This window comes from Helianthus annuus, chromosome 9, assembly GCF_002127325.2.
Source record: "Helianthus annuus cultivar XRQ/B chromosome 9, HanXRQr2.0-SUNRISE, whole genome shotgun sequence".
NCBI lineage: Eukaryota > Viridiplantae > Streptophyta > Magnoliopsida > Asterales > Asteraceae > Helianthus > Helianthus annuus.
In genome coordinates, this window is record NC_035441.2 from 159,914,678 (window position 1) to 159,928,757 (window position 14,080).

At 37.6% G+C, this 14,080-nt stretch overlaps 1 protein-coding gene across 3 annotated transcripts; it reads left to right on the forward strand.

Annotated features, from left to right (window-relative positions):
- The first annotated feature begins 513 nt into the window (after window positions 1-513).
- LOC110879252 (paired amphipathic helix protein Sin3-like 1) lies at window positions 514-13,825 on the forward strand. 3 transcript variants are annotated; one of them, XM_022127678.2, is made up of 21 exons: window positions 514-754; window positions 830-905; window positions 1,681-1,902; window positions 1,982-2,165; window positions 2,363-2,632; window positions 2,714-2,999; window positions 3,078-3,214; window positions 3,351-3,426; window positions 4,219-4,248; window positions 4,334-4,530; window positions 5,210-5,364; window positions 5,447-5,574; window positions 6,323-6,577; window positions 6,653-7,578; window positions 8,081-8,181; window positions 8,270-8,408; window positions 8,500-8,652; window positions 8,728-8,888; window positions 9,416-9,506; window positions 9,961-10,100; window positions 13,504-13,825. In XM_022127678.2, the coding sequence occupies exons 2-20, from the start codon at window positions 832-834 to the stop codon at window positions 10,093-10,095; spliced, it is 3,720 nt and encodes a 1,239-aa protein (XP_021983370.1). In that variant the 5' UTR covers window positions 514-754; window positions 830-831; the 3' UTR covers window positions 10,096-10,100; window positions 13,504-13,825. The 3 variants fall into 3 exon arrangements, with proteins under 3 accessions (XP_021983370.1, XP_021983369.1, XP_021983371.1); XM_022127677.2 differs by having other exon boundaries at window positions 514-720; XM_022127679.2 differs by having other exon boundaries at window positions 514-720; window positions 2,714-2,963.
- The last annotated feature ends 255 nt before the right edge of the window (window positions 13,826-14,080 follow it).

A 14,080-nucleotide genomic window follows, 5' to 3' on the forward strand; every position in this document is an offset into this window, starting at 1 on the left:
TTTTAGGGAGCTGGATGTGAATGCTCTACTAAATCTTCATTACTAACTTTTAATACTTTCTTTATTCAAAGCGTATAACACACATGCATCTAACCTACCACTTCCATAAACGACAACAAAATCATTTATAAGAACAATGTTCTTTACAACCTCATGAAAACAAATTTCCACGACCTTACTAATAACGTGTCGCAAAACCAGCCTAATAACACAACACACATAATAAAATCATCATAATTCCTCGATAAACGTGCCCCTATACTATAATAATGAAATAAACCATTAGCATAACATGACAACTAAGTAAAGTATATTTTCACACTTAACATATAAAATAATAATAATAACAAACACCCCCACATTCTCGCAACCCTAAAAAGCAGCCCACATTTTCGGCCCAATACAACACAAAAAAGCCAGCCCAACAAGTGAAACAACCTCATAAACTCATAAACTGAAAACCAAAATGTGACTTTGAGTAGTATAAACCCCCCTATATATACAAAACCATGTAAATATTGTCACGTAATTTTGCTTGCAATTGCAATCACTCACAAAACAAAAAAATTTCTCTAACCTCCTCTTTTCTTCTCAAAAACTTGTGCTAACACAAACTGTTGTTCCTCATAAAAACCTCGATCTGTAGGTCAATTAAGTTCTTCGATTCTGTTCAGCGGTTAGATCTCCCCTAATTTGCTTTCCGTGAGGGCAACTTCACCGGTAATCCTTATAATAATCTTCTTTGTTGTTATCGGTAACCGATTTGCTCCTTATCTTTACAATTTGTATGTGATTGATGTTTATGTTAACGATAATTGTTGTTGTGTAGGGATGAAACGTGTGCGGGATGATGTGTATAGCAGTTCTCAATTCAAGCGGCCATTTGTTCCTCCTAGAGGAGATATGTATGGTTTCTGTTTGTTTTGTTTTGTTTAAATTGTTTGTTTTTGTTAGGTTTTAGTGTGTTGGAATGTGTTGTTGTGGATTGATGTGATTTGAGGGGAATATGTGTTTTTGTGGTGAATTGTTTGACTTTTGAGTTTTTGTTTATGTTTTGATTAGGGTTAGGTTACAGTTTTGGACCTTTTGCTGGATTGATGTGGTGTTTGGTTAGGTGTTTTGTGAATTTTTGTGATTTGAGGTTGTATGGTGTTTGAATCATTATTTTAATTAGTTGTGGATAGATGGAAGTTTTTGATTTGAATATGAAGGTTTGTTATGGTAAATTTTTGATTTTTTGTGTATGATATTTTGTTTTAGTTACCGGAAATTAACAATTGCAGTTGGTAGTGTGATTTGTGTTGGAATGTGTTGGTGTGATTTGAGGTGGTGATTTTTAGGGGAATATGTGTTTTTGTGGTTAATTGTTTGACTTTTGGATTTTGTTTTGAGTTTTGATAGGGAATTAGGGTTAGGTTAGGGTTTTGGTGGATTGATGTGTGGTTGTTAAGGTGTCTTGTGAAACTTTTGTAATCTGATGTTATTTGGTGACTTGTGTTTAAAGTATGTGTTAATAAGTTGCGGATAGATGGAAGTTTTTGATATGGATATGAAGGTTTTTTATGGTAGTGTGATTAGGTTATTATAAAGGGTTATGTTTACCTTTTACGGCTTGTTATGCACGTCTGATATGATCTCATATTTAATGACAAAGTGTTGACTTTTTTTTTCGCGTTGAAGATACGGTCAAGCTCCTGCTCCTGCTCCTGCTCCGGGAGATGAAGGAGTAGGTGAGGCGGCAGGAGGGTCCGCTGCAGGAAGCGGTGGAAGCGGTAGCAGCGCACAAAAGCTCACAACGAACGATGCATTAACCTATTTAAAACAAGTTAAGGACATGTTCCATGGACAAAGAGAAAAGTACGACATGTTTCTCGACGTAATGAAAGATTTCAAAGCTCAAAGGTACATGACGTTTATTTTTGTTTGGAAAATAACTAGTTATGTTGATTATATAACTCATTCAGTAGATTCCCTGGTGCAGAATTGATACTGCTGGCGTCATAGCTAGGGTCAAAGACTTGTTTAAAGGTCATAATAATCTAATTTTCGGGTTCAACACTTTCTTGCCCAAAGGGTATGAAATTACCGTAATTGAAGAGGACGAGCCTCCACCAAAGAAAACAGTGGAGTTTGAAGAGGCTATAAGTTTTGTAAACAAAATAAAGGTAAATTTTCTTTTCAGTTCGATAAGAAATATCGCTTTCCTATTTTAGTTTGTCCCAACAACGTGTCCACTGCCGAATTTATTCATCAAGTTTCCCTTTTTACCTTAATAGGTAAACTTCATTAATTGCGCGTATCTAAAACTTCGTAACCTTTATAGAGCTAAAGTTGGCATTTTTCTAACTCGTTTGGTTTGCAGAAACGTTTCCAAAACGATGACCATGTATACAAGTCGTTTTTGGACATCTTGAACATGTATCGGAAAGAACAAAAGGGCATCAATGAAGTTTACCATGAAGTTGCTGCACTTTTTGACGATCAACCCGATCTTCTCGACGAATTCACAAAGTTTATGCCAGATGCATCTGCCGCCGCATCTGCGCATCATGCTTCGTTGGGACGACACCGTTACGATGAACAACGGAGCTCTGCAATGGGTCCACATAAACAGGCGCAAACGGATATCAAGGTAATGTAGTTAATTTTACAAGTTTTACACTATGTTGATTTATCATGAGTGACTAAGGCTGTGACTCTGTAATGACATTAGCCACGAGGGGGCAGCCGACAAGATCGGATCAACGGTTCGCATCCCGAGCTGGATCTAAACGCTGACGAGGATGACAAAACATCGATGAAGTTTCACAAGGACCAGAGAAAGCGGTCTGAAAAGGAAAGCAGGGATCGAAGAACCTCTGATCAGGATTACAAAGAGCCCGATCATGATGCTAATAAAGACACGCGTCATATAGAAAAACGAAAATCTTCAAGCAAGATTGAAGATTTTGGAGTTCATTCAGGTGTGGCCTCGCATAGTGATAAAGATTCCTTAAAAAGTGAGTTAATTGTTCGGGTATCTGTTAACCAATTTATAAACAGAACAACTCTGACAGTTGAGTATTTATGCGTTACAGATATGTACATTCAAGAATTTACTTTCTGTGAGAAAGTGAAGGATAGATTGCACAATCAAGATGATTATCAAGCATTTTTGAAATGTTTGCACATCTATAGCACGGAAATAATTACAAGGAAGGAACTACAAAGCTTGGTATGTTATGATATTTTGCTACATATTTAACACCTAATTCTTTGTCATTTGTTTTACTTGAAAAAACAAACATTTTAAAAAGAAGTTTATTTTTGCAAATTTGGTATTTTGATATCTAGGACTTATATATTCTCAGGTTGCGGATTTACTTGGAAAGCACCCAGATCTTATGGAAGGATTTAGCACGTTTCTGGAACGATGTGAAAATATAGGTGAATGTCAAACTAATTACTAACATACCGGATAGGGCTGTAAACTAACCGGACGAATACGAACAAGATCTTGTTCGTGTTCGTTCATTAAGGAAATTATGTGTTAATGAACACTTACCAAATGAGATTTTCTGTTCGTGTTTGTTCATTAAGAAAATTGAACGTGTTCATTTGTGAAAATATAGGTGAATGTCAAACTAATTACTAACATACCGGATAGGGCTGTGAACTAAAGAAGGCAAACGGATGATTAGGAACACAAATGAACATGCATGAACATAAATGAAGCACAAACGAACGTTCATAAAAAACAAATGAACACAAACGGACATGTTTTAAGTTTTGAATAAAATCGGTATCTTTCATCACAAAATATTATGTTGATCCACCCGTTGTATACTTATACTAACCTGATATTTATTAAATAATTAAAATAAAATACAATACACTAATATTTGTTAAATATTTTATTAGTGGGAATGTTGATTTATTTAAATATAAAATATAAAAATTAAAACTCCAATGAACTAACAAACCTAAATGAACACATTACCCAACGTTCATGAACATAAACGAACGAACGCGGCCTCTGTTCATGTTCGTTCATTTAACTAAACGAACGAGTTTTCTTGTTTGTGTTTGTTCATTTATTAAACGAACGGACACAAACGAACTTCCCGCCGAACGGTTCATGAATTGTTCGCTGAACATTCAGTTCATTTGCAGCCCTAATACCGGATATGTTCTTTTTTCCTTTTGAGAATTTCATCTAATATTTTTGTTTGTCTACAGATGGATTCCTTGCTGGTGTCATGGACAAAAGTACGTCCTTTTCTTTTCTGCTTTGCAAAATCTTATTTAATTTGCAGTCATTTAATTTATGTTTTCTCTATTTCACATGTGGCAGAATCTTTATGGAACGAAGGGCATGTATCCAAATCAACCAGAACCGAGGAGAAAGAGAGGGAACATAGCAGGCGTGAAACCGATGCTTCAAAAGAACGAGACAAATACAAAGAGAAATATTGGGCCAAATCTATCCAAGAACTCGACCTCTCTGATTGTCAACGTTGTACTCCAAGTTACCGGCTTCTTCCTGATGACGTGAGTTCTTTGCATCCTTTTCATCTTTTTAAAAATAACTAGGATTTCCCCACCGCGTGTTGTGGCGGGGGAACCCGTGTACGAACCAAAGAGTGAAGACCAGTTTTTAAGCAATTATATCATATATTAAAAACCAACTTGTTCTAATTAAAAATTACCCGTTTAAAACATCAATTCAGATAACATAAAAAATAAGAAAATGCAAAAATTTTGCTATTATCTATTTAAAATAAATACTTATATTTATTTTAGTTATCGAACATTTATTATTATTATCTTCAAAAAAATGCGAGTGCGAGTTTATGGGTCGGTCCTATACACCACTTTATACAAAACCAATATTTTTCATACCACTTTTCAAGATTTTTCTTTTTATTTATTTAATTTTATATTAAAATCATTTTTAATCATTATTTTAATAAAAGAAACTAAAAAATAAAAGTAAATAAAAAAATAAAGCTAAATAGGCGTGGACCCCATTTCTACCCCTAGTTAACATACAGATTCACAGTATATAATGGCAATATTGTAATTAATCGGAAATTGAGGGCTTTCCATGTACTGTAGCACCAAGTTGTTATTTAATAATATTAATATTAATATTAATAATAATAATAATTAATAATAATAATAATAATTGTTTCATAATTATAAATATTTTGGATTATGTATTCTACAGTATCCGATACCGTCGGTTAGCCAGAGGTCAGAGCTTGGTACTCAAGTACTGAATGAGCTTTGGGTGTCTGTGACTTCTGGTAGTGAAGATTATTCTTTCAAGCACATGCGTAGAAACCAGTATGAAGAAAGCTTATTCAGATGTGAGGATGACAGGTAACCTAAAAGGGAAAAAAGCCTTATATGTTCATTTTACGTTTATTATTATTAATGCCCCTTTGCTTTATGGTGATGCCAGGTTTGAACTTGATATGTTGTTGGAGTCTGTGAAATCGACTGCTAAACGTGCCGAGGAGTTATTGAACAATATTAACAACAAGATAATCAGTCCTGATACCCCCATCCGTATAGAAGACCACTTCCCGGGTAAGCTAAAAGTATTATATAAGCCTGTAAATGAACTGAACGAACACGAACTGAGGCATGTACGTGTTCATTCATTTAATTTTAACCGAACTCGAACATATAATCAAACATATTTTTTGTGTATGTTCATTTATTAAGAAAATGGTCATGTTGGTGTTCGTTCGTTTAAAAATTTTAACGAATAGTTAACAAACATAAACAAACAAACTTAAAAAAACATAATTTAATAAACAAGCAACACAATTGAACATAATTGAACAAACATAAATGAACATAATTGACTAAACATAAACGAACATAAGTAAGTTTTGTATATAAATTTGTGATTAATTGCGATAAATTACATTGGAGAACCCATTTTTATTACTAGAAAGCTCAATTATCTTCTAGTTATATTTTAATTTTTATAAGCAGTAGAAAGTTTCTTTTATGTTTAGTATTTATATAAATATAACTACTTATATATTTAAATTGAAACGAACATAATCGAACAAACATAAACGAACGAACATTAACAAATGTAAATAAACAAACATAAAAGGACGTTCACGATCTTAAATGAATGAACAAAATGTGTGTGCTCATGTTCATTCATTTATAAAATAAACGAACTTCCCGCCGAACAAGTCCACGAACAGTTCATGAACGTTTGGTTCGTTTACAGGCCTAGACAATTATATTATATTACTTGATAGAACTTTCATCTACGATTTGTTCTGATGCTTAATCTCTATGTGAATGTGTGTAGCTCTGAATTTACGGTGCATGGAGCGGTTATATGGTGATCATGGTCTTGATGCTATGGAAACGCTTCGTAGAAACCCATCAGCCGCATTGCCTGTCGTCTTGACTCGTCTTAAACAGAAACAAGAGGAGTGGACAAAGTGTAAATCCGACTTTAATAAAGTTTGGGCCGACATATATGCAAAAAATCATTACAAGTCACTTGATCATCGAAGCTTCTATTTCAAGCAACAAGATTCAAAGAATTTGAGCACAAAATGTAAGTCGACTTTAGTGATTTTTTGCATATATGTTCAACTTCTTAATTTTTAATGCGTCTTAATATAATAAACAGCGTTGGTGGCCGAGATAAAAGAAATAAAGGGAAAAAGTCAAAACGATGAAGACTTGCTCCATAGTATCTCTGCTGGAAGCCGACACTTTATTTCACCGAATCTTGAATTTGAATATACTGATAGTGACATTCATGAAGATGCGTTTAAACTTATAAAGTATTCATGTGAAGAGATTTGCACAAGCAAGGAACAACTGAACAAAGTTTTGAATCTTTGGTCGACTTTCCTGGAACCTGTGCTCGGTGTTCCTTCTCAGCCTTCCAACTCTCACGGCTCTACGAAGAACACAGGTACGTGCGTAGTGCAAGAGACCGATAACGGATCCGTGAACCCTAATCAGCCAAAGCCAGTTTGCAATGGAGATCAAAGCAGTTCACCAGATAAAGCGCATTCTCAAAAGAACGCTCTCGAAAACGGAGATACATCGGTTAAGGAAAAAGACGGATTTCAACCCAATAAAGAGAGTAATTTTACTGACAACGGCCATGAAGCCAAATCAAATATTGGTGCTCTTGTAACGGTGGCTAACGGAAGGAATGTTGAGCCCGTTAAAGCTGAGAAAGAAGAGGGTGAGTTGTCACCTAATCGTGATTTTGACGAGTCGAATATCGGTGATGATGAAGACAGTGAAAATAGAGACCATGATGATGTCAGCGGCAGTGAATCTGCTGGGGATGATGACGTGTCTAAAGAAGAACATGAAGAGGAAGACGGAGAGCATGACGATGACGATGATGTGGACGGTAAAGCCGAAAGTGAAGGAGATGCAGAGGATACAAACTTTGTTTCCGGAGATGGCTTATATTATTTGCGGACCTCAAAACCATTGGCTAAATGTGTAGCCTCATCATCATGTGGTGCTGAAAAGGATTGTCGTGTGTTCTATGGGAATGATGGGTTTTATACACTTTTTAGGCTTCATCAAGTAAGTATATACATAATAATATAATATTGTTTTTGCAACCATAAGACTCATAACTAGCACTTTATTTATTATCTCTGGAGTAAAATGCCATTTTCGTCCTTGAGGTTTGGCCAGTTTTGCGACTTTCGTCCAGAGGTTTGTTTTTCCGCATCTGGATCCAAAAGGTTTGAATCTTGCTATTTTCATTCGGCTCGTTAACTCCATCCATTTTTCTCCGTTAATCAAGGGCAATTCCGTCTTTTGTTGTTAACTTAAAGGACAATTCGGTCGAATACCCCTGAAAAAGACTGAAATACCCCTGACTTAATGGAGAAAAATGGATTGAGTTAACGAGCCAGATGAAAATGGTAAGATTTCAAACCTTTTGGATTCAGATGCGGAATAACAAACCTTTGGGCGAAAGTTGCAAGGCTGGCTAAACCTTGGGGGGGGGGGATTTTACTCTTTATCTCTATTATTATCTTTACTTGCACAGAATATTTATTTCTATGTTTATTTTCAGGTATTATACGAGAGACTATCATCTGCTAAACTTTTTTGTGCATCTGCTGAAGCAAGGCAGAGAGCTGCTAAAGATTCTTCCCCTGACGATGTGTACTCTATGTAAGTTTGTTACACTTGTTTATTATTTCTTGATCAAAGTTTTATGTAGAATCTGGACGTCTGACATGCTGTCGTAATACTTTTGCAGATTTATGAGTTCTTTATACAATTTACTTGATGGTGTTTCTGATAACGCAAAATTCGAAGATGATTGCCGGGCCATTATTGGAAACCAGTCGTATGTTTTATTTACATTGGACAAGCTGATTTACAAGCTCGTTAAACAGGTATTAATATGAAAGAATACCGTGGCAGTGTTAATGACATATGTAATGATTATATGGAGTAAAGTTTTTAATTTCTTCTTTCTTGATGCAGCTTCAAAGCATTGCTGGTGATGAAATGGATAACAAACTCTTGCAGCTATATGAGTATGAAAGATCCCGTAAACCAGAGAAGTTTATTGATTCTGTATACTATGAAAATGCACATGTCCTTCTTCATGATGAGAACATATACAGATTTCAATGTGTAGGTTTTTATTTTCTTTTAATTTGCATATTATGGGAAGTGAGCCGTTTACATTTTTTTTCTTCTGGTCTGCAGTCATCTGGTCCTTCTCGGTTAACCATCCAGCTTATGGATGACGGGATTGAAAAGCCTGAAGTTGTTGCAGTTTGTGTAGATCCTCATTTCTCTACTTATCTTCACAAAGATTTTCTTTCGGTTGCAACTGCAAAAAAGCAATCTAGCATCATGATGCAGAGGTAACAAAGTAATTAGTTATTATTGGTTTGACTAGGGTTAATTAACGGCGAGCCAAGCCAAGCCGAGCCAACTTCTGCCCGAGCTTGGGCTCGAAGTTAAACGAGCCAGATTGGCTCGGCACGAATCCAAAACTAGCTGAAATTTAGCTCGACCTTGGCTTGGATATTGCTTAAGATAGCTCATTATTGTTTGAATTTTTAAAAATTGTGTTTCTTGCACATATACATTCATATATCAAATAAAAAAGACTGGATGTTTTCTTTCTTCTATAAATTGAGAAGTCAAACGAGTGAGCTCACCGAGGCTCGAAACATTAAAGCGATGCCGCTTGGATAGGTTCGTTTAATATAAAATGAATAATTGGCAGTCCCTATTCCAACTATATGAAATTGACCCGTTTGCCGTTCGAAAAAAATATGAATCAGACCCTTAATTTAATAAAAGAATTATTCTGTATTCTAAAATTGTAAATAAAAAAACAAAGAAAAAAGAGTCAACATGGTCAAAGCTATGCTGATACGTGCAGAAATAAGCGGCGGGTGGATGAATCACTTGCCATGGAAGGTGCTCGTGTGGTCAACGGTTTGGAGTACAAGATGTCTTGCAGCTCCTCAAAGGTACATACAATTGAAAAAAATATTATTATAAATTTTCATTGCCCTCGTGTAGTGATTGGATTAAACCAATATTGTTTATGGGTTAGGATCGTATGAGAAGCACTAGGCTAATTGAGAAACTTGAGAAGCATTCTGGACCACACATTTTCCTTAAGCTTTTCGTAATATACACATATGTATAGTTTAAAATTGACTATATACATATGTGTATAATCCAAGATTTGATAATATACATATATGTATATAGTCAATTTTAAACTATACATATGTGTATATTACGAAAAACTTAGGGAAATGTGTGGTCCAGAATGCTTCTCAAGTTTCTCAAATAGGGTGGACTTCTCTTAGGATCCCCACCCTATTGTTTATAGGGAATGTTACAACTTCAAGGGCCAGTATATATATAAGAAAAATTTAAAACATCTGATTTTGACATTTGGTTGTATAATGGCAGATCTCGTATGTTCTCGATACAGAAGACTTGTTTTTCCGTGAGAGAAGAAAAAGACGAAAGACATCATCTCGACATAGGCAGACAAACGTAGAACGGTTTCACAAAATCTTAGCAGCCTCATTATCACAACAGTAGTCAAGGTACATCTTAATATATCTATTAATTAAATCATTATTGAGTCAAATAAAACCTAAACAATGGTCAAGATACATCTTATATATTTTAGGAAAATTGGTATTTAATAAACCAACCTTTGGTCAGTTGGTAAATAATAATCCAACCTACAGAATTGGTATATAATAATCCTACCTATCAATATGTTGGTACTCAATGAACCTCCGTTAGTTTTTTTTAACTGAAGTTAGTTTTTAAGTTTTATTTATTACACAAACAGTCCCTGTAGTTGTAATTTACTAGTTTTAACTATGAGTTAATAGCCAAAATGGTCCCTGAGGTTAATAGCCACAGCACCGCCACCGCCACCGCCGCCGCCGCCACCACCACCACCGCCACCACCACCTCCGCCACAGCACTACCGCCACCACCACCACCACCACCGCCACCACCACCACCATCGCCACATCACCTCCACTACAACTAAAGACAACAGCCCTCTCATCTCTCTCGATCATCTTTACAGCAAACACACACCACCCACAACATCCCACCTTCTCTCGATCAGTTGGTCAAGCCGACCAGAGCCAACACCGGCACCGATGCCGGCGACTTCCTTCTCCGACGACGCACGAACACCCCTTCTTCGTGTACTGGACGACTGATGGGAATGAGCTATGAGGTGGAAGTGATACATAGGTATTCCTAAGGGGCTAAAGTGTAATATGGAGGGTAGTATAAGTAATAGAGAAATAAGGCATGTTAGGGATAGGATTGAGTTTGTTAGATCGATTAGGGCTCCTGCGTTTGTGCAGTGAGAGAGGGCGTAGCCCTGGGATCACTTCGGTGATTGCTTATCTTCGATTTGTATTTCAGTTCAGTTTATCGCAATTATCATATATCGATCTCTATCATTGGTCCGACCTGCCTGTGACCTGTCGTTCATCAGCATGGAAACCCTAGTTCATAATTTTCGATTGGATGTCCATGAACAACAGATTAAACAACTTCAAGCTGATGTTACAGAAATCAAAACCACTTTGAAGGCATTAGAAGACAATCGCGCTGAATCCCGTGAGTTTGAAAAAATGTTTCTCACTTGGATGCAACTTCAGGAGACGAGGTCTGATGACAGTTCGTCAGGATCTGGATCTCCTTCGTTTCTTCCAGGTCCGCCTTCAGATCTGCAACTTGACTGTGTGGTGGATTGTCACTCTGATTCTCTTCCTTCTTCTCCATCTGTCCTCGATCAACTGGCGGCAATAATTTCCAGATCTGAAGAACGCTTGCGTTGCTCTGAACATTTAATGTCGACTAGTCATACAGCTTCCCGATCTGAATTCAGTTCATTTGGCGATGTTGCTCATTCTGGTTTTTCGTCTCCTGTGGCTCAAGTAGCGGCCGCCCTACCCAGATCTGACAACCACTCAACCGACCAGACCAAAGTGGGGCTAATAGGTGCTAATTGGGCCTTCTCTAATGACCTTCGGTGGGTGTTACGCTCTGGTTCCCGGGTGGGCCACGAGGTGGAGCAACAATTTGTTATGGGCCAATACTCTCCGGATCTGGGCCCTTTCTGTGGGGACGTTCAACATGTCGTTCAGTTTCTATCTTCACCTTTGTCATCGGAGTTTGTTATCTCCAACCACGACGCGATTGCCAACAATACTTCTGTTCCTCCGTCTTCAATTTCATTATCTAGGACTCGCCGCCGATTCTATGCGGTTGTGAATGGCGTGGTTCATCAATTTCCATTACGATTGCAGTTGGAATTCGCGGCTACTTCTTCTATTCAATCCCAGCCAGTGCACCAGATACATAAGTTCTGGCCTACCGCATTGAAGGGGTGGGATCTTGTTTCCACTGTTGAACGCCCGGTTGTCGCTCAGGTTCCAGCCTCTCTGACTGAGTTTCCAACTTTTGCTTTGATTCTACGAGCGGATTTCAAGTCCGTTCCGGTTAATCTCACCAAAATAGCTGGTCACCATCGCAATTTTGCGGAATTCCTCGGGCCTGCGTTTGTGTCTCAGCAGCTTCACACGTTCACCATGCTTCAACAACAATTTCCGTTGGTCACAGTGGTGTCTACGTTCAAAATTGGTGATAGACGCCTGGGTTGGAAAGGAGGAGGTGATTTCGATAGCTATTCCGTTGAGTTCATCATCCAGTGGACTTCTCAGTTTGTGTCCACTCATGTTGACCGGGTTCTGTCTTTTGGCACGTTTGCTCTTGTTGGCACTTTCTTTCTTGCAAAACTACCGGATATTCATGGGTGGTACAAGACTGCAAGTTCTGTCATTGAGTTAATTGTTGGATTATATCATTTGTGGGTGGTGCATGGGCAAGGTCGGCCACCAGATGACGTAGCCGATTCCAGTCTTGAGGACAAGACTGTTTTGAAGGGGGGAGTAATGATGGGAATGAGCTATGAGGTGGAAGTGATACATAGGTATTCCTAAGGGGCTAAAGTGTAATATGGAGGGTAGTATAAGTAATAGAGAAATAAGGCATGTTAGGGATAGGATTGAGTTTGTTCGTTCGTTCATTAGGGCTCCTGCTTGTGCAGTGAGAGAGGGGCTAGGCCCTGGATTATCTCTGTAATTGTTCCTATACGTATTCAGCAATACAATCGGTTCTGTCCTTTGTTTCTATAATCTTCTCTATATTCAATTTATCACAATTATTTCATATCCGATCTCTATCAACGACATACCCCCCCCTTTCTCGAGAATACATGGCCGGCCACCATCATCGTGGCGGTGCACGACTGAAGCGACGGAGAACAGAGAGACAGGAAGAAAGAGAGAGAGAGATGAGGAGGAGCCGACGACGGTAGCGCCGCCGTGACGGCGGCGGTGGTGCATCTGTTTCACGGCAGTTATGAAGGTGGTTCGAAGCTCGGGTCTCATTGTTTCGATTCGTGTTCTGGTCGGTGGGTTTCGGGTTCAGATTTAAGGATTCGGGTTCACTAGAAATAGGAAGGTGGGTTTTGGTGGTGGTGGTGGTGGTGGCGGTGCGGTGGTGGTGGTGCTGTGGCAATGGTTACGGTGGTGGAGGTGCTATGGCGATGGTGGTGGTGGTGGTGGCGGTGGCGGTGGCGGTGGCGGTGGTGGTGGTGGTGGTGGCGGTGCTGTGGCTATTAACCTCAGGGACCATTTTGGCTATTAACTCATAGTTAAAACTAGTAAATTACAACTACAGGGACTGTTTGTGTAATAAATAAAACTTAAAAACTAACTTCAGTTAAAAAAAACTAACGGAGGTTCATTGAGAACCAACATATTGATAGGTAGGATTATTATATACCAATTCTGTAGGTTGGATTATTATTTACCAACTGGCCAAAGGTTGGTTTATTAAATACCAATTTTCCTATATTTTAAATCTCATATAAATTCTAAATACACATTGCTTCTTTTGCTGCTGCAGATCTTTAGTTACCCGCGAAGCATGCGGATCTGTTAATGTAACATGTGTTATCTGAAGCTTTATATAATCAAATGTCGATAATAGAGGTTTAATCTTATGAACAACTTTTTTTTTTTCGTTTTGATTTTCCGTTCGTCTCCATTTTCCGTAGTTTTTGAGCGTAGAGAAACCGTTGTTGCTCTTAGGTTTGTTGTGTATAGAGCTTGGTATTGTTTAATGATGGTTAATACAGTTACATTATTTTTTTTTTTTTCATTTTTTTCTTCTTTGTTGTTGAAAGAAGATAATTTTATTACTTATAGATGCAACAGATTGGTAGGTAGAGAATTGTTTATTTGGGTGTTTGGTCTGTGATCAAAGTTTGGTCATGTTGGTTGAAAGAGGTGGGCCTAGATATCATTAAACCATTACTTTAATGATGTATATATAGCCTTTTTGTTAAAAAAAGCATTAAACAATCGTAATAAAAACTCGTTTATGATTTGTCCACATTCTTGATGGTCCTCATTGGTCATTGGTCAAACTAAACCTTTTTAAAGACAACGAATCAGTGAAACATCGTCTCTCTTTGACAAAA

Coding starts and splice junctions, on each gene's coding strand:
- LOC110879252 (XM_022127678.2), top strand. CDS start 832: ATGAAACGTGTGCGGGATGATGTGTATAGCAGTTCTCAATTCAAGCGG. Junction 8,409..8,499: donor TTTACAAGCTCGTTAAACAG/GTATTAATATGA, acceptor TTCTTGATGCAG/CTTCAAAGCATTGCTGGTGA. Junction 9,507..9,960: donor TGTCTTGCAGCTCCTCAAAG/GTACATACAATT, acceptor GTATAATGGCAG/ATCTCGTATGTTCTCGATAC.